The sequence below is a fragment of the Cyrtonyx montezumae genome, unplaced genomic scaffold, assembly GCF_038088225.1.
Source record: "Cyrtonyx montezumae isolate F1298 unplaced genomic scaffold, pur_monq_1.0 scaffold_1, whole genome shotgun sequence".
NCBI lineage: Eukaryota > Metazoa > Chordata > Aves > Galliformes > Odontophoridae > Cyrtonyx > Cyrtonyx montezumae.
In genome coordinates this window covers 21,844,979-21,867,919 of record NW_027071825.1, presented here as the reverse complement: position 1 = coordinate 21,867,919, position 22,941 = coordinate 21,844,979, and the positions used below count along the sequence as shown (strand labels likewise).

General features: G+C 38.8%; 3 protein-coding genes across 4 annotated transcripts in view; 2 read left to right on the top strand and 1 right to left on the bottom strand.

Annotated features, from left to right (window-relative positions):
- Window positions 1–1,322: 1,322 nt before the first annotated feature.
- RO60 (Ro60, Y RNA binding protein) lies at window positions 1,323–9,175 on the top strand. 2 transcript variants are annotated; one of them, XM_065744150.1, is made up of 8 exons: window positions 1,323–1,917; window positions 2,961–3,181; window positions 3,444–3,590; window positions 4,560–4,697; window positions 5,004–5,120; window positions 5,767–5,880; window positions 6,347–6,493; window positions 7,739–9,175. In XM_065744150.1, the coding sequence occupies exons 1-8, from the start codon at window positions 1,338–1,340 to the stop codon at window positions 7,889–7,891; spliced, it is 1,617 nt and encodes a 538-aa protein (XP_065600222.1). In that variant the 5' UTR covers window positions 1,323–1,337; the 3' UTR covers window positions 7,892–9,175. The 2 variants fall into 2 exon arrangements, with proteins under 2 accessions (XP_065600222.1, XP_065600214.1); XM_065744142.1 differs by lacking the exon at window positions 7,739–9,175 and having other exon boundaries at window positions 1,349–1,917; window positions 5,767–5,873; window positions 6,347–6,390.
- Window positions 9,176–15,182: 6,007 nt separating this feature from the next.
- GLRX2 (glutaredoxin 2) lies at window positions 15,183–17,580 on the bottom strand. The gene is made up of 4 exons (XM_065746646.1): window positions 17,529–17,580; window positions 17,139–17,208; window positions 16,425–16,601; window positions 15,183–15,834 (listed from the first exon to the last, which is right to left on the bottom strand). The coding sequence occupies exons 1-4, from the start codon at window positions 17,561–17,563 to the stop codon at window positions 15,703–15,705; spliced, it is 414 nt and encodes a 137-aa protein (XP_065602718.1). The 5' UTR covers window positions 17,564–17,580; the 3' UTR covers window positions 15,183–15,702.
- Window positions 17,581–17,896: 316 nt separating this feature from the next.
- CDC73 (cell division cycle 73) overlaps window positions 17,897–22,941 on the top strand; it is a 95,811-nt gene continuing 90,766 nt past the window's right edge. Inside the window, exons 1-3 of the mRNA XM_065744122.1 lie at window positions 17,897–18,089; window positions 22,160–22,265; window positions 22,671–22,740. Coding sequence (XP_065600194.1) covers window positions 17,959–18,089; window positions 22,160–22,265; window positions 22,671–22,740 — 307 coding nt within the window. The 5' untranslated portion in view covers window positions 17,897–17,958. The remainder of the gene's footprint in view (window positions 18,090–22,159; window positions 22,266–22,670; window positions 22,741–22,941) is intronic.

Below are 22,941 nucleotides of genomic sequence, written 5' to 3'. Positions count from 1 at the left end.
TAGAGAAAAGATGATTCTGTCAAAGTATGGAAGTCATAAATCAGTATGCAGTGTGGGAAGAAAGATTCTTTGTGTTAGTGACACTTGTTTGTGCTAACTTACCCTGCTTGGTGAAGTAATTTCATTCATCTTTGTTATCTGCACATCAAAGGCAGGTATCTGTAGTACTTAAAGATGGGTAAGTGGGTTTCTTGGAAATGTCATTTGTGTGTGCATTCTCTATGTAGAGTTTGACAGGTTGGGTTATTGGTACTCCAACTGTATATAGAATAGTACCTCTGAGCTGTTTAATGTCCCTTTATTGTTAAGTGAGAACTGAGAAAACTGTATTTATTGTTGTCACATTGTTTTGTGAACAGTGATGATGGTGAGGGTTGGAACTGGATGATCTTTAAGACCTGTGATTCTATGACAGTGGACTGTGGGTGTGTGTACTGTGCCAAAGAGCAGAGGCTGGGCTTTGGAAATGCAGCAGCTTTAATAAAACTGAAGAAGACAGAAGTTGTGAAGTTATTTTCCTCTCATTACCCTGCTGATTTCATTCTACTAGCATTTATTTCAGCTCCCATATTATGGGCTGAATATTACCATCCTAATGTTCTTCAAGTAAGAACAGTGTTGTTGCCTACAGATACTTCTGTGTAATTCTTGAAACTCAGAAGCATATAAAAAACAAGGACTGAATTCTTGTGATGCTTTCTTGCTTTTTTTTTTTAAACTTAAAATGTAAAGCAGTGCAGAATTTGCATGTTTTCTTTGATCTCACTTGGTACAGCAGACTATTTGAGCCTGTAATAAAGCTTTGTTTTCTTTTTCTTGAGCTACTATCAGTTGTTAAGGAGCTGCTGTGTAAGAAGCCTCACTGGAACCCACTGTATTTTGACTTTCACAGTCTCCTAAGTATTTTTTCAGTATTTTATGATCATGTTTTTTCAATCGAACAGTTCTATTATCCTTCTATGAAATGGGGTGGGACAAGATCTTAATTTTGACCAAATTCAGCACACAAACTGAAAACCTACTTAGGAAAGTAGTGTAATATATTTGTGGTGAAGAAAAGTGGTGCAGGCATTGTTTTATGTGCTGGTTGGGATAAAGCAGTTTCTGGTTTGGTTTGAAGTGAATTAATTCATCACTGTTGTAACTATGGGAGGTAAGGAAGAAAACCACATTGGTATTTATTGCACACTTCAAGTAGACTTGTACTAAGTTTATGAAGGAAGAAACATACAAGTATTTAGGTTAGAACTGGTGATAGGATATAATCATGAAGTTTTCATGTTAGTTTTTTGATAAACATTACTATTTTTTCAACAGACCTCTTGGAGGCGCAGGCAATGGAGGACGAGGCAAACCAAGTGCACCCCCCACGTGAGATGCAAGTGCCCAACTCTGACAGCGGTTACGTGTGGCACGTCACTGACATGAATCGACTGCACCGCTTCTTGTGTTTTGGTTCAGAAGGTGGTACTTACTGCACCAAGGAGCAGAGACTGGGCTTTGAGAATGCAGCAGCTTTAATGAGACTGATTGAAGAAGGCAGAGGTTGTGAAGTTGTGCAGGAAATAAAGACATTCAGTCAAGAAGGCAGAACAGCAAAACAGGAGCCCTTGCTTTTTGCGCTTGCAATCTGTTCACAGTGTTCTGATGTGAAAACAAAACAAGCAGCATTTAAAGCTGTTCCTGAGGTGTGTTGTGTACCAACTCATCTCTTTACTTTCATCCAATTTAAAAAAGATTTGAAGGAGGGCATGAAGTGTGGCATGTGGGGTCGTGCACTGAGGAAAGCTGTAGCAGATTGGTACAATGGAAAGAATGGCATGGCTGTTGCTTTAGCAGTTACAAAATATAAACAAAGAAGTGGTTGGTCTCATAAAGATCTTCTGAGATTGTCCCACCTGAAACCTGCCAGTGAAGGTAATGCATTTTCATCCATCTGAAAATAGTATATTTCAAGCATGTAATATTAACAGCAGGATGATTTTGGAAACATGAATACCACTGTTATCCCTCTTAGGGACCAAGTTCATGCCAGGTGTGTGTAGCCAATAACCAAACAGAATTGGAGTCCACATAAAGGTCTGTTTCAGTTCTGCACTGAATTGGATGCTTGGCTATTTGCAAAGCAAGCGCACCCCTGAGTAGGAGTGTGGTTGGTTATAGGTAGCTGTTTACAGAATTATTTCTCTTTACAGTTTCTAATTGGTTATTCTGTTTCATCTTTAAAACATGCATATTATAGGGCTAGAAGATGGAACATCTGGGAGGGAATAGCTGCTGTCATATTCCCATCTCATTTCCATACAGTGCAGTATGTTTTTTAATGTGTTAATAACCTTTATTGTGCCTAAAGGTCCCTCATTGGGCATTTTCCTTTCCTTCTTTGTTGATGTTGGCTTATTATCATGTACTTACATGTAGTTAGATTGTTCAGAACTTCACTTGCTTTTTTACTTTTGTGATCAAATGTTTATACTTAGTGTGGAATGATGATTTCTTAATGATTGTATTGTGCAAATTACACTGTAAAAGTGTGAGGGGGTCATGTCAGAAATGTAACTGTCTGTCTTCAAGGTAAAAAGGGTTTATTCCTTGTTTTGCTTTGCTTATGTCAAGAGAAGGTAAAATAATAGAATAATTTGTCTGCTTGCATATGCTGAAATAACACTTTTTCATTGATCAGGAAGAGTGATGGTTTAGAATGTGTTAGGCTCTTTACTTCCAAGGAGAATGACACAGTAAACAAAATAGTTGTTTTAAGTTGCATGGAGGTAACCCTTTTTAGAACTGATCATCAGATCTGGGAAGTCACAGTAATATTGTTTTCATCATTTCTTCATTTGATTTTTTTTTTTAACAAAAAAAAAAAACAAACTGCTAACTCGTTTATTTCCTAGAGTGATAAATGTTGGTATAAAGATTGTAATCCTGCTTTTACAAAATATTTTTCTTTTCTGTAGGAGTAGCTATTGTCACTAAATACATCACCAAAGGGTGGAAAGATGTCCAAGAAGCTTATAAAGACAAAGCAGTTTCTGCTGAGACTGAAAAGCTTTTAAAGTATCTGGAAGCAGTGGACAGAGTGAAACACACAAAAGATGAATTGGAGGTTATTCATTTAATAGAGGAATATGGTCTAGTTAGGGAGCATCTGCTGACAAACCATCTGAAATCTAAAGAGGTAGGTAAACTTCAGGAGCTTTGCATTCTCTTTAGAGTAATGTTTCTTAGAGCATTAAGTCAAGATTTCTGTTAAAAAAAAAAAAAAAGAGAAAGCCTTTCTGCTGTGTTTTCTAAGTTATTTACACGAGGGGCTATTTAAAAATAGTACAGATCTTTATATATCTTGCACGTTTATTTTAAAATACTTAATTAACATGCAGGTGTCTGCTCTTGTACTTGGGGAATCTCATCTTGTTTTCCTTATTATTCTTTGATCATAGGTTTGGAAGGCATTGCTGAAGGACATGCCTATTTCTGTTTTGTTGAGAAATTTAGGAAAGATGACTGCAAATTCAGTCCTTGAACCACGAGGTTCTGAGGTGGCGGTAGTATGTGAAAGACTGCGAAATGAGAAACTGCTAAAGAAGGTAAAATAAATAAATGAATTAATTTGTAGTTATTGCCAGCCTTTGGTTCTTAATCTCTTCCTAAGCTGTTTCTTTAGGCAACTTCTTTATGAGGTAAAGGAGAATCTTTTTAAAAGAGTAAGCTACGCATTTCTTAAACTGCAAGGCTTTTTAAGGATGAAGTGTACTGATAGCTAGTATCTTAAATTAAGGCCATGGTAAGCTTTGCTTGCTGGGTTCATCCACTGTTCCTGTCTGTCGTAATTTAGAGACAGTAACATGATCATTAAAAAGTGAATGGAAGCCACTTTTATAGGATACTAGGATGTGAATGAAGTAATTAGCTTCTCTGAGGGGGGAAAAGTGACAGAACAGGGAGACTTTCTCCTTGATTTAGTAGCCCAGTGGGTAGGGATGGTGATAGGAGGATGGTTGGACTAGAGGATCTTGTAGGTCCTTTCCAACCTAATGTACCTGTGAACCTTTCCTATTGCTTTACTGTCCATCAGTGTAACGGAGTGAGAGGGACAGTAGTGTTCCCCAAAGGGGGAAAGAAAAATCCTTAGGAATTTATTGGAGGACAGAAAGTCACTCATCTTCTCTCTGGTGGTTTTTTGAGTTAGGGAGACTAGTTTCTGCTGTTTATTCTTTAATTTTAAGTAATTACTGATGTACTGGAGAAAGGAATGCAAAGTGGTAGCAAAATACCTTGATAGAAGAAAGGAAATCACAATGCCTGTCCATTGCCTAAGATTTTCTGCTGGTGGTTAATGACTCAAATGTCTCCATGAGGAAGAAGATAAAATGTTGATAAATCAGTAAAGCAAAGTTGTGATATAAAACACTTATTATGCAGTGGCCATGACATGAACTTCTCACAAACAATTGTAGCAAGCAGATTTTTGTATTATGATGTCATTTTTAGTTTGTGCTGCTTTTTAATGTTTTAGCAAGTTCAGGCTTCTGAAAACTTACTTACTTTGCCTATAGGGTAGAATACATCCATTCCATGTATTGGTTGCATTAGAAACCTATAAATCAGGACATGGAAGCAGAGGGAAGCTTTGGTGGCGTCCTGATGAAGACATTTTAGAAGCTTTAGATGCTTCATTCTACAAAACTTTTGAGGTAATGTAATTCTTCAATTTAATAGGCTTATTAAGAAGCTCTTTTTGTTGCTGTTGTTCTGAAAGCTTATAAAAATATATGTAAATGTTTACTGGATGGGTAACAGTTTTCAGGCTTGATAACAAAAATCTTAAGAGTAATTTTACGAAATGGAGGGGGAAAAAGTACTTTGCTTTTGGCAGTGCTATTTTCCTATAATGTTGTCCTGAAAAAAAAAAAACCAAAATGCATCTGTGTGGAAAGCAGAAGGAAGAACAAATCAATATATTATTTGTACACATTCTCATTTTTTTTTTCCCCTTTTAGACAGTTGAACCCACAGGAAAACGTTTCTTGGTTGCAGTTGACGTCAGTGCATCAATGACCCAAAAAGTTTTGGGCAGTGTGCTGAATGCTAACACAGTTGCAGCAACAATGTGTATGGTGAGACATTAAACTTCTCTATTTGTAACTATGTTTCTGATACAAAGGTACTCTAAAGCTGGTTAGAAATGAGGAGAAGGCTGCTGTATAGTATTCTCTTAGGTTCAGAAGATATGACAGTAACCAGTTACCAGTCCTAATCTTAGTGGTTAAGCTGCTTTTTCACTCAGCTTAACTGAAAAACACATAGAAAACAATTCAGAAGCATTGATAATTCAATACAGATTGGATTAAGAAAAGTTGGGATAATTTTTATTTGCATTTGAACTATCAACAGTGCCTTTGTATCACGATCCTCTTTGTCTCTGTTTGATATTGTAAAGTTTCTTTTGTGTTTATGTTAGAGTGGAACATATTTGTTTTTCAAAAACAGTATGTAGTGTTTTATGTCAGAGAGGGGGGAGAAGAAATAAGGAAATATGTTTAGTTATAACAGCTCTTTAGCTCAGATTTTTGCATTGTTTACTCACAGTAACATTACAGAATATTTGAAGTGTAGGGTGAAGCTTTAGTGTGTATGAGGAGTTGCACTGACTTAAATAAGGACTTAAATAAAGATACGGAATGTACTCACCAGGGAACATCTTGATTCAGGCATTGAAAATTGTGGATAATTAACTTGTTTTATTGTCTTCCTCTTTTTCAGGTTGTAGCACGTACTGAGAAGGATTCCCATATTGTTGCCTTTTCACATGAAGTGGTCCCTTGCCCTGTGACAGCTGATATGACCTTACCTCAAGTATTAGTGAAAATGTATGAAGTATGTAAAATAAAGAAATAAATAAAATAAAAAAGAAGAGAAAAAATTGCAATTAGAAAATTGCCTTCCCTAACATCAGAGTTTAGGGGTTGCAGCAATGACCAAATTACATTGCGTTTCATTTTGTTTGCAGTCATTTTTAGTATTGTGTTCAGTCCATATCTATGTAGTAAAGCACTGGAATTTTTCCCTCCCTTTTATTTAGGGGAAGCTCAACAAGTGTGATTCTTACAACTTCTGAGCATTAAATAATGATATTTACAATGGCATTGGTAGGTCATGATGCTTAGTTTGAAAAGAGTAAGTAAAAAATAGACAGAACAGAAGTGAATTGAATGAATGAACTGCTGTTTAACAAGGAAGCCTCCAAATATAACAAATCATGAAACTTCCCCAGAAAGCAATTTTACCACAGCTTGCTAATTTCTGTAGTAACGTGTTCTGTATATGCTTTTTTCCCTTTAAGATCCCAATGGGTACCACTGATTGTTCCCTTCCAATGATATGGGCTCAGAAAACACAGACAGCTGCTGATGTCTTCATTGTATTTACTGATAATGAGACCTTTGCTGGAAATACTCATCCTGCAGCAGCTCTTAGAGAGTACAGAGAGGTAAATAAACTGAGTGCTTGCAATTGATCAGTGCAATACAATGTAAATGCCACTGCTATCTACGTTTTAGAGACTTAAGTTGTAGATATTTGCAGTAAACAATAATCTGTACTGTTTAAAAAATGATATATTCTCAATTTATATTGAATTAGTGAAAGTAATTGCACATATTTATCAGCACTGAATTACTAAAAGGATTTGTGATTAATCTTTACTTTGGCATTCAGTGACTATATGAATTTCTGCATTCTATATATAATTATCTAATAATTATACAAATAAGATGATTGTAGGAAGTTCTTCAATGTATTTCTGTGAGCTTAGTGTTATTGTTTAACTTTGTTCTCTGCATTGGATCCCCCAAACTATAAACGAAGTAATGAAGATAAAGGCAGTAGGGAAATTCAAGAGAGTAAGGTGATAGTATCCTGTGAAGAAAGCCCTATATATTTTAAAGGGGCTGTATGAGCTGTGCAGCTTCAAGGTTTGGAAATGAAACTAAGAAAAATACCTTCTTAGCAGCACACTGCTATTAAAATTATGGCTTGAACAGCAAATTATCTTTCATGCTTTAAGGAAAGTGTTTCTAAATGAATATATTTTAAACTACAAACAACTGTGTATGGAATTTTTCCTTCATATAATATTCACTGATTTGAAATTAATAACAAAATCTTTCACTTGCCTATTGAAACTCTACATGAGTTATTTGTAGAGATTATCTCTCATGCCTGCATTTATGCTTTTGACAGGGAGTTTCTGTACTCTGATCTTCTTAACACTTGCTTTACCTTACACATTACTAACCTGCATGTTCAGCTCATGCAGTGGAATTGTTCAGACCACAGCTGTTTAGCTGTTCAAGCAACTTTTTGAAATCCTTGCCTTAGAGAAAAAAATACTCTGACTTATATTAGATGGTTGGTTATTGTTATCACCAGATCTCAGAATGAACTTCAGAATAGCAAACACAGTGCTGATGTTTGTAGTGATCTGTGAATCTTTATTGCAGGAAAGTTTTGCTAATATCCTTCATTGTAGTTACTTCATTTCATTTAAATATAACTGAAATTTCTGTTGCAACTTAGTGTTAACAGGCAGTCTGCAATTCTTATGATACATCTGGTTTCTGTCAAATTCTATGCCCTTTCAGGCAGTGGCTTATGTGTGTAAGATTTGGCTGTAGGCATGTTCCAGTCACTGTATATGCGTGCTCTGAAAATCTTTTTACTTTTTTTCCTCTAGAAAATGGATATTCCTGCTAAGTTGATTGTATGTGGAATGACATCAAGTGGTTTTACGATAGCCGATCCAGATGACAGAGGCATGTTGGATATATGTGGTTTTGATGCTGGAGCTTTGGATGTTATTCAAAACTTCATTTTGGATTTGATTTAATTTTCTAGGCATCTGTTCTTCCCAGTGGGTCCATTGCTGGCAACAGACTTCACCCTGGGAACCCCTCGCCAAATGTACTTTACTAGAATATGGCACATTATATACATATCAAAATGTTACCTTTTTGTGAAAGGAAAACAAGGAAAGCAGATGAGAAATCACTTTTCTCCTTTTTCCTGTTGCACACAAGTTAAAATAACAGTGGAAAGTTTGCTAAAAGTTACAGGGTTACACAACTTGTAATTTAATTTCATTAATAATAGATTATAAATACTGAGATTTTCCCTCTTTCTCCCCTCCATTGCTGTGTAATGGTTGTTTACAAGAATAAATTGATGAATTACTCCTAGGATGGGGCAGGAAAGCAAAGTGGTTTTAGTTTTTTAATAGTTCACCAGATTTTACCAATTTAACAGCAGCTTAGTTGAGTCATTTTTCTTTGAGCCTTTTTTTGATTTTTTTGATCTTTGTATTTTCAGCAAATTACTAAGGTTCAGCAGTTTCCATTATCATATTTTGGGTCTACAAAAGAAGCATTTTTCTGGCACACGTGAGACCGTGTAACTGTGATGCAGTATAAAAGTTACCCAGTGAAATTTTTTGCTGATGAACCTGTAAGTGGAAGAGCTCATGCTAAATCTTCTAGCTGGGGTATCTGAATTTTCAAGAAGAAAATAACTCTCCTTAGAGAGGGGTAGTTCCTGTACAGTGCAGTTTCAGAAGCACTGTTTTAGAATATGTGTGCTTTGGAGAAGATGTTACAAGCTTGCTGGTAGTGAAAGGTGCTGGAAATGTCTGGGAAACCATATTCAGAACTTAGTATAACTTCAGACAGCAAGGAAGATCAGTGAGTGCATGCATCTCAGCCTACTCTTGAGAGCTGAGTGCTAACAACTAGAAGCAAATAACTACATTTTCTTCAAAAGAATGTATTCAATGATACGTAAATAATCTTAATGAGAATACTTCGTTTTTACAGTCTTTTTGTAGATTAACACTACTTCTGATTTCTTAAATTAATTCAATCTAATGCTTTTTGAAACTACCTCCAGTTTATAGTGACCAATTCTTAAAGACTTTTATGAGATGTACAGTTGCCTCGTGTACTCAGAATCTTGTTTAGGAAGTGACTGAAACTAGATTTTTTTTTTAATTCTGATAGCAAGAGTGTGAGGAAAGGAGGAGAAAGCTAGTGAGTATCTTAGCACTTCAGAACAGGAACTGATAGCAATTTATGTGTTTATATATTTAAAATGGTGTGTATGTGCTTATAGATGTGTGTATGGGGGGGAAGTTAAAAGATCTCTTTGGGAGATCATAGTCTTGGAGTTTTTTTCAGTGATGGTTTTACGACTTCTCCTTAGACATTTGTCAGTCTCGTTCATGATAATTCTGACTATGTTAAACGGTGAATTTGGTGTTAATTTGAAAATAATTATGGTTTATAAAAATATCTCAGCTGTGGTAAATGACATGTTAGGCCATACTTTTTGCCTAAAAACGCAAGTTTTTAAATGTAAAACTCAAGTTCATATTATACTTTTTATACCTCTAATTATCCCTCCTACATATTGACTATAAATTCAAAGCTTGTGTTCTGTAGTTCGGATATCTATTTGGTGCTATATAAAATATGAGATTATCTGTTTCCGAAGGTATTCTGCTACAGACTTATGCTCTACCATCACAAATCAAAATGGTGAAGGAATCCTTTTCTGACATTAAGGAACAACAGGATTGTTTTAAATCCATGGCTTAAAGAGTAGATGATAGGTGTTAGTTTTCAGTGAATGTGAATCGAGTTACTTCTGGATTATTACTGCTGTTACGATACAGCTCTTTTAGAATGCTTGAAGAATGCAGGGCTTCCACCAGCTGGTCAGGTAACATACAGAAACAAACTAGTGTTCCTGCAACAAACTAACCAAATAGCACTTTGAGTTTGAAAAAGCGATTTAGCCATTTCCTGTGTAAAACCTCTTACCAAGTGTAGTCTCCTTGCAAAATATAATAGATATGGGGAGTGAACATAATTACATGTTAATTATTTCAAGTAAATGCACTGATGTTTTGGAAGTATTTTTGGTAGTAATGTGTTTTAAATGCGATGATAGACAAACAACTGATTAGATATTTCCTATTAAGCTAGAGATGTTGAAAATAACTGATGGCCAAGTGTCTGTTGCAAGTACTTTTGCTTATTTGAAGTAGTATTTGTGAAGTAACCAGAAATGTGTTGGACTAAATATGGAATGAGAAATTTAAACTGGTATTTCAAGTAACTTTTGGCAGTTAATGACTAATCTTACCTGCAGTAAACGTATGCAATTAACAGGGACTGAAATTATGGTACTTTTGCATCTTTGAAAGCGGTTCCAGTTCAAGATGCAGTTCCTTTAAGAGCAAAGAAGGTGAGGTTTTTCAGTAGAACTTGTAAAAAAAATATAGCTATCTGAATCTTTTCACACTAGATATAGTTACCCATGGTGGAGTACATAATATGCCCCTAAATATTTACCTTAACTCCATACCACAAAATCTTGTTAGAATATTGTACGTGGTGGTTGTCCAAAATAAAGCTAGCAGTGTTGAGATGGTGTTGTCATCTGCTCCTCTGAAGTTTGTACAGAGATGGAAAACTGAAGTAAATGCTTGCAGCTGAAACTTGGTGGTGTGCTGAGCCCTGCTCCCACTGTCTTCTTTCTGGGGTTATTGTCCCACATTAAGTGGCATAGGAATGTTGCTGCATTTTCCTTTTCCATAGGGAAAAGCTGATGTTTTTTTATTTGCACATGTGCTGGATGTTGGGAGAACAGTATGACTTATGTGCTGTAGTATAAATTTCTCCTATAAACTGCCACCTAAACATGTGAGGGGGCAGCAATTACTGTAATGTGCTCTATTTTTTTTTAATAAGAGCTAAGACAAAATTGCTAAATGTAAATGATAACTCAATATAAGATAACCTACCCTTTCACAAAAGAGACGAGACTCTTTCAAGTTAATAGTGGCTTTTGCGTTGGAGGAACACTGACTAACAGGATGAAAAATGGGGCTGTAACTGTATACTGCAGTTTACCAGTAAAATAGAACAGGAAAGAGTTTTAAGATAGTGAAGTTTAGAATAAACATTTAAAGAAAAAAAATCTAAGTGTTGCTGGAGTCTGGGTGAATGCAGGTTTCCTGATGTTAGTCACCATTAACAGGCTTTCAGTTTGACTGTCATTTCACTGTGACACCCTAATAATTCTTAGTCTTAGACATAGTAATCTACTACTTGTAATGTTCAGGCACTTTACCATTAAGAAAAGGATCTAATGGTTGGAAGCACAGCACAAGTGGAATGTTCATCTCTAATGAAGAGCTGTAACCAGTGGATGTCAGAGGGCAGGTTTCTTCATTGCAGTGATGCACTCAAGAATATAGAAGATCTCTAAACATGATGCAGTGTGTCACCATTGCATAATGAATAAAGACAGTTGGAATTTTGCCAAGAGTTAGTATTTTGTGCCAGGAATTTTAGAACAAGGGAGAGTAGGGTTTGGGATGCTTGTAGAGCCTGATTACATTGGGGCTTCACCTACAATTCTCTGTGCTAAAAGAGAAGCCTAACAGTTGGTGTGGATATGAAGCTAGTGGGGCTTGTCTAATTGCCCAGTATGTGTTGGTCACTAAGAACTGTCCATAAAGTGACTTGCTGCTTTAAAGCACAGTTAAATAACTGTGGGGGCAGGATGTTGTTCTCTTCAGTTAATTGTTTTTTAATTGGGGCCATAAATACCTATTTATGGAAATGGCTTTGAAATGCTGTCCAACAAATTATGTGTCCTTAGCTTAAGAAGTAACCGGTCATTTTGGAAATGTGTTTTGATAATGACTCCAACTTTAAAATCACTGGGGAAATATTTCTCTGTTGGAAGGAAGATGCTGTGCTGCTTAATCATGTAGCTAACTTGTAGGCACCGTGCCAGAAGCAGTAGTGTTGGTGCTACCTACTTTGGTTTTTGTGTTACCCTTTTTTCTGTGCTCTGCTTTCTCCACTCATGTTGGCTCTTTTCTACATCCCATCATTCCTGTCACCCTGTGAGCTTCGGTGTATATTTGAATCTCTCTTCACTCCACGCTCTCATCCTTTCTCTTTTATTTTTTTTGCCCATCTCCTGCATTATTGCTGTCGTTGAGCATGATAGCTTAGCAACTTATTCCAGAACTGTTGTCATAGTACGTAATTCTAAAAGCTGGACAACATGTTTTCCTTTCTTTCATTACATAAATCTCTAATAGAGTGATATTTGCTGTATCTATCAGATTTTTAGGTTAAAAAAGTTGCAGAAATGACAAGTGTATCTTTATTCCTTTAAAAACCCAGTGTCTGCCTTTGAAATTAAAAGGCACTATTTTCAGGAGACAGCCATTTAAAAATGGCTTTTCAAATGGAAGTCTTCCTTCTAGAATTAGTTCTGTGGGTGAGAGCTTTCCATTCTCTTAAGTTGCTGTTATCTGCAGAAGTAGGAAAACATGTCAATGAATATTCTAGATGAATGGGCAGCTTCTTTGCAGTATTGAACATATTCAAAGAATACAATGTAGGAACAAACCTGAGCAAAAGTCACTCATCTAGCACTTGTAATCTTGTTTTTGAAGCATTTTGTCAGTTTATAGGTTTATTTAGCTATTTGCAGTGGTTCACAGTGTACAAATAGGTTGCAGGTAATTTTTTCCAATGGCTTTATTGCTGACGTGGTAGAGATTTCGTTGTACCACAACACAGTACAGTGTACAGCACTGCCAAGTATGACTTAACAGGGAAAAGGTAAAACAAGACTGTATGCTGCTCTGAGAGCTAAGGCTTCACATTAGCTAACTTTAGCAGAAAGTGTGGAGTCTTTAAATTCGTGTGCTTACATTTGGATTTATGATTTTGATACCGTAAAGTGTGGTTTCTCTGGGTATTTCTGCATTCTAAATTTATATATTTGCATACATGTATGTGGTATGTTGTGAACTTTTACAAATGCTTTGTTAACAAATAATGAATGGAGATAGCTTTTCCATTAAGCACAACTAGTTACAAATAAAACCTTTATTCCATTACATTCTCAAGTAAAAGTGTAGTTCTACTCTTGCAAAATAATCCTGTGGAGGGAGTGAGATAAGTGCATTCACAGCTGTCTGCTTTGTGAAATAATATGGTTTGTTTCCAGCTTCTTTGGAGAATGGTATCTGAACTGGATGAGCCCTTATCTGAAGTACAATTCCTATTACAGAGTATTTTATGGGTAGTTTTTAACATTCGGCTCCTAAAGGAACTGTTATTGCAAGATGAACAGCCTTTGTTCTAGAGACAATGCTGACTTAAAAAACCAAAAACAAATACCGAATTGTAATAATTGGTTTTGAATGCCTCCTTCCTGTTTGGTTTTTTTTCCCAGAGTAGAACCACACTTTAGCTGCCATATAATGTTTAAACAACTTAAACATAACATGGCTTTGTGCCATCCAATAAAGAAGGCACTGTCTTGCTGCTACTTTCTATGGGATTACACAAAATCAATGAGAAAATATTAGGAGGGGGGGCCTTAATACAGTTGAAAAGAAGCATAATTAACCCTTTGAGTGCCTTAAGACATGATTTTCTGTAATAAATGGGCACTCGATGGGCTCTGCAGGCAAACAGCATGCTTTCTTGACTGTTGGAGTGGAATATTGCCTTAAGTGACAATGCCCTGAGACTTCTGAAATTTAGAACTCAAAGGGTTATTTTAAACTATTGTTTGGGGACTTTTTCTAACGGGGAACAAATTAAAAATTCCTTTGCATATCGTTGCTATTTACATTATGGATTTGCAAGCTTTCCAGGTGCACAGTTATTGTTAACCTTGTCAGAAAACGTAACTGGCCTAAGAATGACATAGAAAGGATACTTTTACCAGCATATGTGCAAAATAAATTCCTTTATTAAATATCAGTTTAGGGAGAGATGCACATTTGTGTTTAACTTAATGAGAGTCTCATTAAGCAAAGACTTAAGGTGATGATGAAACTAGAAAAATTAAGTAGAAATTGAAACAATGAAAACATAAGGTCAGTGTGTTCAGTTCTCTAATTACACGAATAAATGATGCACAGTGCAGATCAAAATGTATACTGAACACTTTCTACAAATAACACTACTAAAATTTATTTCATACCTTCCCAAAAGGGAAGCTGTCAAATTCAGATGATAATCTTGTAATCCTGATTAAATAAAGATCAATGTAGAGCTTGGATTCCTAGAGGAGAGGCTGAATAAAAATCCTGGACTAGCGTTTTTGGTCTAAACTGTGCATCTTTAGTTGTGTAATAATCTTTTACTGAAGAAAGAGGCATTTTCTACTGACATATGAACTTCCTTGAAATAATAAAGTCTTGGCATTGGTTGGTCTGGCTTTGGATGTACATTTTACTGAAACTGTTTAATTTAGGTTTTTTAGACATTTGACTGCAAGTTAATATTGCTAGTAAATTGCATTTTGACTGTAGTACTGAAGTAACTAAATAAACTCTATGCATATTAGACCTGTTTTGCGTGGCCTTAAGTGTATAGCAGCTACAATGTTTTGAACTATTCAGTGCAGTTTAGGCAGTGGGTGGTCAGGCTACACCTAGAGGGTCATCCTGAGTGATGGATGGTATGTAGACTGATATTTCATACTGCAGAGCAAAGATGAAAGCAGTTTTACCCAGTGATCTGAAAAAAGCATCTTTTCCCTTTTTACTGTATCAATTGGACTTACAGTTGAGTAGCTAGGTAGTCAGATGCTGAAGTTAGAGGGAGGCAAAGTCAGACATCCTGCACCCTTTATCTCCAGGCCTGGCAGGAGAGAATTGCCTGCTACCTCAATCTTCCACAGACATAAATGACAAAAGAACTTAATCGAAGGAAGTTGGCTGGATTTGGAAGACTTGTGTAGTTCAAACCTCTTCAGCAGATTTTAGTATGCTTTGATACTATCAAAACCTAGCTGGTTTTAAAACAATAACTGACCCTTGTAAGCCTGGGTCATTGTAAGTTTTGTTGGATTCTGAGCAGATTGAGTGACTATACAAGAGAATGATGATGTACTGCTTTCCCCTAATACCAGCCACCATTAAAAGGAACAGCTGCCATTGCCAATGGAATTCCTCAATTGATTCTATGTTTGCATAACATTAATGATAATCAAATTCTATCATAAATGAAACTGCAATTGAATTTGTACAAAATAGGGGGGATCAATGTTATTGAAAGAAAACACAAAACAAGCACAAGTGTGGGTACTGCTTTTAATACGAGGCAAAACCCCCTGAACTAGTAATACAAGTAGTGTAGAAGTAGCATAACTTCTTAAAAGCTTTACGTGGAGCAACATCACTACAGCTTTGTTGCTTCATAATTCCTTTATGGCCATTAAACTGACCATGTGTGGTAGTGGTTGGAACAAAACTTAATTTGAAAACAAAAATACACACCAAAGCACCAGGCTTCTTCAGAACTTTAACTCCTGTACAGCTGAGACCTGAAACATAGTGTGAGGATGCAACAGCAATAAACTGACATGATTATCTTAGACCAGGAGTTTCAAGAGATACGTGTTAACCATCATTTCATCTGTGGGAAAGCTGAGGCAAGACAACAAACTTTTGTTGGTTCCATGAAGTCTGTGTCAGAGAATCAGCTGAGATTCAAAGAAGCAGAATTTGAAGCTGCTTAATCCCAGCTGATGTAGTACATCTTTGTGATCTTTTAACTTGTCTGAATTTTTACCTGTTTTATATAAACAATAGCTAGGCTAAATAGTAGTTCCAGATTTTGTTTTCACTTGACACTGATGAATTAATGGAAGCAGCTTGCCTTCTTCATGAAGTCTCTGAGTATCTGTAGCACCTCCAACAAAAGTACCATTAATAAATACCCTTGGGACCTGTCAAAAATGTGAAAATTGCATTAATTTCTTCTTCAAATAAAGACAAATCTAAGCAAACTCCATACACATGCAAGTACTGTTCAATGTGCTTAAAAACTACACTCTCATTGTGTGTGTGAATATATACATACATACAAAATATTTGTTCTTAATATACATATTAATGTTTCATTATTATTGCATAACTTGCATGTACAGAAATCGAAGACTTAATTTGAGTGCTCCCCTCAAAAGGAGGATTAAGTCATTGTATGGAAGATGGTAATAAATTCTTTAAAATTGAGCCAGGTGAGGTTATATAAAATGAATTACAACATAAGTGTTAAACACAGTGAAGTAAACATTCAGCTGAAAACCGAGTTTGATACTCAAGTCATCTATGTGGCATTACAGAGAAGAACACCTCTGAGATGTGAAGAGAGACCGAGTACAGAACTCTTACAATTCCTTGGTTTTAATTTAGGAGCTTGCATCCCAAGATTACTTGGCCCACCAAAAACTAACACCTTGAGATGGCTGCAGCCTGTAGGGAAAATGTGTAATGGAAGTTCTTAATTTCCTTATTACATGCAAAAAAATACACTTACTGTTCTGCCACCTGTCATCTGTTGAAGAACGTCTTGGAACTGGCTTCCGTTTTTGTTCACATCCAGTTCTACAGCTGTGTAATTTACATTCATATCGTCAAAAAGTTTTTTTGCCATTTTGCAGTAGAAGCATGTTGTTTTGGAGAAAATCACCACGCAGTTGTCTGAAATTATCTCCTGTATATTAAAAAAAACCGTCCAAGTTAGTGAGTTGGTGCATTTTAACAGTATCCAACAATCATGAAAACAAGTGGGAAGGTATCAACCTGCTATTAGATTGACAAACATTTGGTAGGGGTAACTTCACAAGGATTAATTCCCAATACTGAGAGCAGTGCTGAGTTTGACTAGAAGTCTTAAAAAAAAAATCTATATATATATATATAAGGGTACTGCATAGGAAGATCAGGTCCCAACACTAGGGATAAACAGTGCATGACTTAATATCAACGTTATTATTAAGCAATTATTAAGAAGCAGGCTTGATATGCAGAGCTACTTATGGCATCCCGTCCTTGGAGGCGTTTGAAGCCAGGCTGGCTGGGCTCCGAGCTACCTGGTACAGAGGGAGGAGTCCCCGCCTATAGCGGGGGGTTGGATCTAGATGACCTTAAAGGTCCCTTCCAACCCAAACCGTTTCTCAGTAGATTCGGAAGAGCCCAGAAGCAACCACACATTTCAGAAGCGCAGATCAGTAAATGAATCGCTTGTTACCTGTATCTGATTCACAGTAGCAGCATCAGACAGCTGTACAGAGGTAGGCAGCCTATTTCCCATTCTAAAACTGAAGAAAAATCTACGATTAACGCACGACACGCTCCGCAGCTCACAATGTAAAGGTTGGTCTCGTTCTGTTTTCTTTAATTTCTCCTTTAGGAGAACACCCCAAACCGTCACTTCCCCAAGAGAAACCCTTCACATCTTTTCCAGCGGTAACGTATACGTAAGCGTTAAACGTGACACCGAGCTGCATCCAGCTCCCCCACCCCAACCTGTCCGGCTCCCACGGCACGCACTCTCCCACCCCACTCGGGGACACCCCCAGCCACCGGCCCCTTCCGCTGCCCGGCCCCGGGACACCCCTGCCCCAAGACCCCGACCCACCGGGCCCGCAGGAGCAGCGCCCTCTGCAGGAACATGGCGGCCGGCAGGAAGGGGCGGGGCTTCCACGCAGTCCTCACAGCGGTCCGCCACCGCTCTCAGGCCCCACCTCTTCTGAGCACCGCCCCGCGGGACGCGTGGCTGCCCGGCGCTCTGCCTGTGCCCGCCGTCCCTCAGGCAGAGGACGGTGGGGTGGCCGTGAGAATCCATTAGATTCTTAAGCCAGTTGCAAAGCGTCATCGGAACTCGCGCGAGCACCTTCAACTGCGACGGGTTCTGTTTCGTCTCAGCATCCCCGGCGGAGCGGGGCGGTTGCGCTCAGGCGTTCGGCGCGGGCAGCCCGGGGCCTGGCGTCCGGCGGCGGGGTCCTTCCTCGGCTGGCGGAGGGGCCGTGCCGGAGCGGAGCGGCGGCGGCCGGCGGCTTCGGGCGAAGATGGCGGACGTGCTGAGCGTGCTGCGGCAGTACAACACGCAGAAGAAGGAGATCGTGGTGAAGGGCGACGAGGTTATCTTCGGCGAGTTCTCCTGGCCCAAGAACGTCAAGACCAACTATGTCATCTGGGGGTGAGCGCCGAGGCCGGCAGAGCGGCGGGCGGCCGCTGTCGCTGGGATGGGGCGGGCCGGGCCGGGCCGGGCGCCGGGGAGAAGTTGCCCCGAAGTTGCGGGAGGCGGCGGCGGAACGCAGCGCGCGGCGGGGGGAGGCCGCCCTCGGCCTCCAGCGGGCGGTGGGGCCTGGTCCGGCAGGGCCCCGGGCAGCGCTGAGTGCCGTCGGAGGAGGGTCCGGGTTCGATGCGAGGCTGACGGCCTCCGGGGACTGGAGGGCAGCTGCGGAGCCGGGCGGGCTTACGCGGTACGGCGCGAGAGGCGTTGGGCCCCGTTCGTTATCAGAAATCCGTGCCGTGCCCTTTCGGCGTTAACGCTCCCGGATAGCTTCTGTTTCCCCGCAGCTGCGTCCCGCGGCAGGGAAGTCACCGAGCTTCAAGCCGGGTTGCCCGGCGTTCCCCTGCGAGCTCTGGGTGGCTCTCGGCCGCCCGCGGGTGGGGCCGCGTCCCGGGCCCCACGCCGTGCACTCTGCTCCCGGTGCCCACAGCCTGCCCAGCGCATACGTGCGCTGTTGCCGTTGATTAAACGATGCTATTAGATACAGTTATTCTTGGACAAAACTTCGAGAAAAAGAGTTTTTATACCTGTTGAACTTTCTGGCTTGCTAGCAGTGTTTGCACTAGAAGGGTTTCAATGAGTCTTGTGAAACAAGGCCTTTAAAAGCAAAGACAAATAATGCTTTTTGTTTTATAGCAAATGCTTTGAGTACTTTGAAGCATGATAGAGAAGCAAAGGGACCAACAGATTTCTCAAGCAAACCCCTTGTCGTTCAGCCTATGAGCAGGGATTTGTTTTTGTTCTTGGCATTGTGATAAGAATATTATAGTTGATGCAATGTCCTGAGTTGTAGTTTAAGAGAGAAAGGAAACTGAAACTGTTCTGCTGATCAGTTCATAGGCAGATTATTTTGTTTAAACTAGATTTACCTTGCTCTCAGTAGAAAACTAGTATTGGACTATTTCAGGTTCTCAGAAATGTGTTTGGGATTCAGTTGCACTTTCGGCAGTGAGGGAGATGCTGATGCGTACCTGGGGAGGAATAAAAACATCTGCGTAAGCAGCTGAGCTTTGGAGTTCTTGACAAATCCTAGTTAAGTTCTGCTGAGTAACTATGGGCAGTTAGGGTGTTTTCTTGCTGCAGTTTGCCTTTCTGAGCAATAAGAAGTAAAGACTAACTGGACTGACAAGTTTCATCCCTGTTCTGTAGGGAATAGAGAAATTGATATGCCAGCCAAACTCTGCTGCTGCTTAGGAAAACTTGATTTGGGCCCACAAATTATCGACAAAAGAGATGACAGCATCTGGAGGTCAAAACTTTATTATGCACACATTAAGGTGGCTTTATTGATACTGTTGAGGAAGGATTGTGGGTGGGCAGGGGGTACGTGTAGCTGAACAGGAACCGTAGCTTCATAACAGCCGTGTATTTCCTCTTGTCTTGTGGAAGATTTTAGAGACATTTTTTTGTTTGTTTGTTTTAGTAAATCTTGGTTCAGACCCAAGAAGATGGCATCTGAACTTGTAGAGTCAGACTGCTACTGATGCGTAGCATTTCCTATGAACCACAGTGGATCTTTAAGTCCTTGAAACAAAGGTGTAAAAATGAAACCAGTTCTACAAGTGCTCAGTAGCTTTGAGATCATAGTTCATGAGCTGTTAATTTGTGTAATTTCGGGGTCATATGAGGAACATCTTGAGGAACTTTTCAGATTCAAAACCTCTAATATTCTCAATCTGTTGGGAGGGTCCAAGCTACGCTTGCGGTTGTTAGCTTAATCTTTCGTGAGGCAAATATGACTTCCATCTTAGGTGTCCACAGCGTGGTTGCTGTAATTGCATCTCCACAATCTCCTGCAGTCAGAAGAGAGTAATCCAAGTCTGAATAGCAGTGGTGGCATTCTGTCCCTTCTAGAATTAGAAGTAGTCCCAGTAGACATTTAACACTTGCTCCTTGAGCACGGAGCTGGCAGGAGCCAGCAGTGCTTCTGGACATGCTGAGCTGCCCCGTGCTGCCAGGCAGTGCAGTGCAGTGCATTGGTCTGTGGAGTGGAGCCAGCTGAAAAGCAACCTGAAAGAGATACAGAAGTTCATTTTAATCCAGGTTAGTTCCCAGATTGAATCTACAGGACATAATTGAATACTTCTGAAGACATGTGGCGGTAGATAGAGTTTTGTGTATTTTGATCTAATGCTTGATCTCTGGCTCCTTAGAGTGGATGTAGAATTAGTTTCAAAACCAAAAGCAGGAATCGATGTGCACCTTAGCTGACTTGTTTACCCATCAGAGCAGAGAAGCTTTTGAACAGTGAGCTGTTTGTTGTGTCTATTATAGATTGATGGTACTCTGCATGTCCAGTTTTGCATTTTTGAGGATTACTGCTTTCTGTTGTGGATGAGAGAGAGGCCTTCAGTGAAATTCACACACACAAATTCAAACACAGAAGAAGAAATAGAGCAGCTAGAAGATGAGTGAACTGTTATCCAGAGGTTCAGCGTAAATGGGTGAACTGGAAATGCATTTGTGCTGTTAAAACCAACAAAGGGGAAGCTTTATCTTTTGCATTACATAAACGCTTTTCTCCCATGTTTAAGCTGGACTTTAATGGATATTAAGAAATTGACTTGCATATTTAAAAAAAAATATTCGTGTCATTAGTAATAAGATATAAAAAGATTAATTAATTTCTTTAGCTATTTTGATGTTGGTTGTGTCAGGTAAGATGCATTCAGATCAGCAAGCTTTTGGTTTTCTGTTCAGTGAGCAGGTTCTCTGTCTGGGAAATCTGAAAGGATCACAAGCTGATGCTGAAATGCCAGTTCTGAATTTATCTCCTTGCTATACACCTGCTTGTCCATCTTACACTTTGCCTTTAATAAGTCCTAAAATAAGTCCTCCTAATAGGACGCCCCCTAACAGCCATGATGAATGTGGGATTTTCTTGCAAGTGAAGTACCCGCTGTGCCCTGCTGAACTTGGGCAGTGCCTTTGGCTTTGTCATACTGGCTTCTTAAATTAATAGATACCCACTTGGTATTTATCTATCTAAATAATGCCATTCACTGCTAAATAGTGCAAATAAAAACTTGAATAGGTAAACAGCTGGACTTCCTGTATAGTGTTCAGGGGCTGTGATGCACTTGAGAGGAATCATTTCTCTGTGAAAACAGAGAATCTGAAATGTTCATTTTTAAATGAAGTGACAACTGTGGCACGTGACACAGACTTCAATTTAGAGCCAACTCTAGGTGGAGGAAGCTTTTGCTTCTAGCAGTGCTTTGAATAAGTTCATGTGCCACCTGATCAAAGATAACAGTGAAACAATAACAGACAAACAGTTCCTTACTGAGTAACCCAGTTTTGTTGGCTGTAGATGTTCAGCCAACTTTTGGGTTTCTAGTAGTTGCATGATACTGAGTCTCATCCCTTTCCTTGTGCTTGCAACAGACTATAACCCTCCCCTCTACTGCACACATAAGCACGCTATGTTTTTGGAAGGAACAATGATAAAAAAAAGGATTCTTTATTCACTAATTCTCACAGTGTTTTGAATTATTTTTCTCTCTGTTAGTAAAGGTCCATTTGTTTTCACAGGCATTAATTTGAGGCGAACGTTGTCAACCTTGCAGCTCTGTGCTACATGAGGAGCGTGCAAGGCTACTTTGTTCCTTTACAGTTCAAATAGTTTCTTCTGTATATCCTAAATACAATAGGCTGTTCCTTTGATAAGAGGAGTAAATGTTTGAGACAGAAGAGGGTTCTCAGGGTTTTCTAAGTTTTGCCTGCTGTATGCTGAACAACCTATCTGGCTCTTATTTTGGACAGTTTTTATAATTCATTCAGTAAGTAGGCTGTAAGAACATGCATCTGTTACCCATGTTTGTTAACGTGATCAGGAAATAGCCTGATGACAGTTCAGAAAGCAAGCAGTAATACTATTATGTAGGAAGGAGAGAGGATTTTGCTAGAGGTATATGCGTGAGACAAGAGATAGGGGGATTAAATGTAAAAATCTTTGTTTCTTGATTTTACAGGACAGGGAAGGAAGGTCAGCCCAGGGAATACTACACTTTGGATTCTATCTTGTTCCTCCTCAATAATGTGCACCTTTCACACCCTGTTTATGTCCGTCGTGCTGCAGTAAGTAACAGTACCGAACTTCATTTTGTCCTGTTTGTCAGAAGTAATGTTTGCGTAGTTATTTTCAGGGAATTACTGTAGTGTTTAACTGCCTGAATTTCCCTGGGAAAGGGGAAAAAACTATGCAATTAAGTGTGTGAGTATTTAAAAAATACAATTTGCAAGCTTAAAATAAAGGACAGTCTTTTTCCTCCTTCATTATATAGCAAATGGTGTTTCATTTTGTATAGCTAGACATTGTCTAGGACATTGTATTTTTCCTCTCAATAGTTATGCTGCTTGTGTTGCAGGTTACATGTTCTTGTCTTTGTGTGAATGAGTAATGTTCAGTAAAAGTGAGAAATCTTTATCAAGAGACTCTGTTGGGGAAACAGCTGTCTAATGCTGAGTCTGCTCTCCTTTCAGACTGAAAACATTCCTGTGGTAAGAAGACCTGATAGGAAAGACTTGCTTGCATACCTAAACGGGGAAACATGTGAGTTATGAGTTCTATTAAACACATCTATTGGATAAATCATGGTCTGTTTGCAGCTTAACTGATTGTCTTCAGACTTCTGTAGGAAAAAAAAAGTTTTTTTTCTCTTCCGTTTTGTTCTGAACTTAACTGTTTTTATCATGCATAGATAGGAGCTGCATTCCTATAATTATGTTTAGGCTGAGTTACTTTTCATGCTTA

Excerpts from the sequence above, each read along its gene's own strand:
- RO60 (XM_065744150.1), top strand. The coding sequence starts at position 1,338 with ATGGAGGACGAGGCAAACCAAGTGCACCCCCCACGTGAGATGCAAGTG. Across the intron at positions 1,918-2,960 it reads CCTGAAACCTGCCAGTGAAG|GAGTAGCTATTGTCACTAAA; the intron begins GTAATGCATTTT and ends TCTTTTCTGTAG. Across the intron at positions 6,494-7,738 it reads CTCTTAGAGAGTACAGAGAG|AAAATGGATATTCCTGCTAA; the intron begins GTAAATAAACTG and ends TTTTTCCTCTAG.
- GLRX2 (XM_065746646.1), bottom strand. The coding sequence starts at position 17,563 with ATGTTCCTGCAGAGGGCGCTGCTCCTGCGGGCCCG. Across the intron at positions 17,209-17,528 it reads GCGCTGCTCCTGCGGGCCCG|TTTTAGAATGGGAAATAGGC; the intron begins GTGGGTCGGGGT and ends ATTTTTCTTCAG. Across the intron at positions 15,835-16,424 it reads AGATGACAGGTGGCAGAACA|GTCCCAAGGGTATTTATTAA; the intron begins GTAAGTGTATTT and ends CATTTTTGACAG.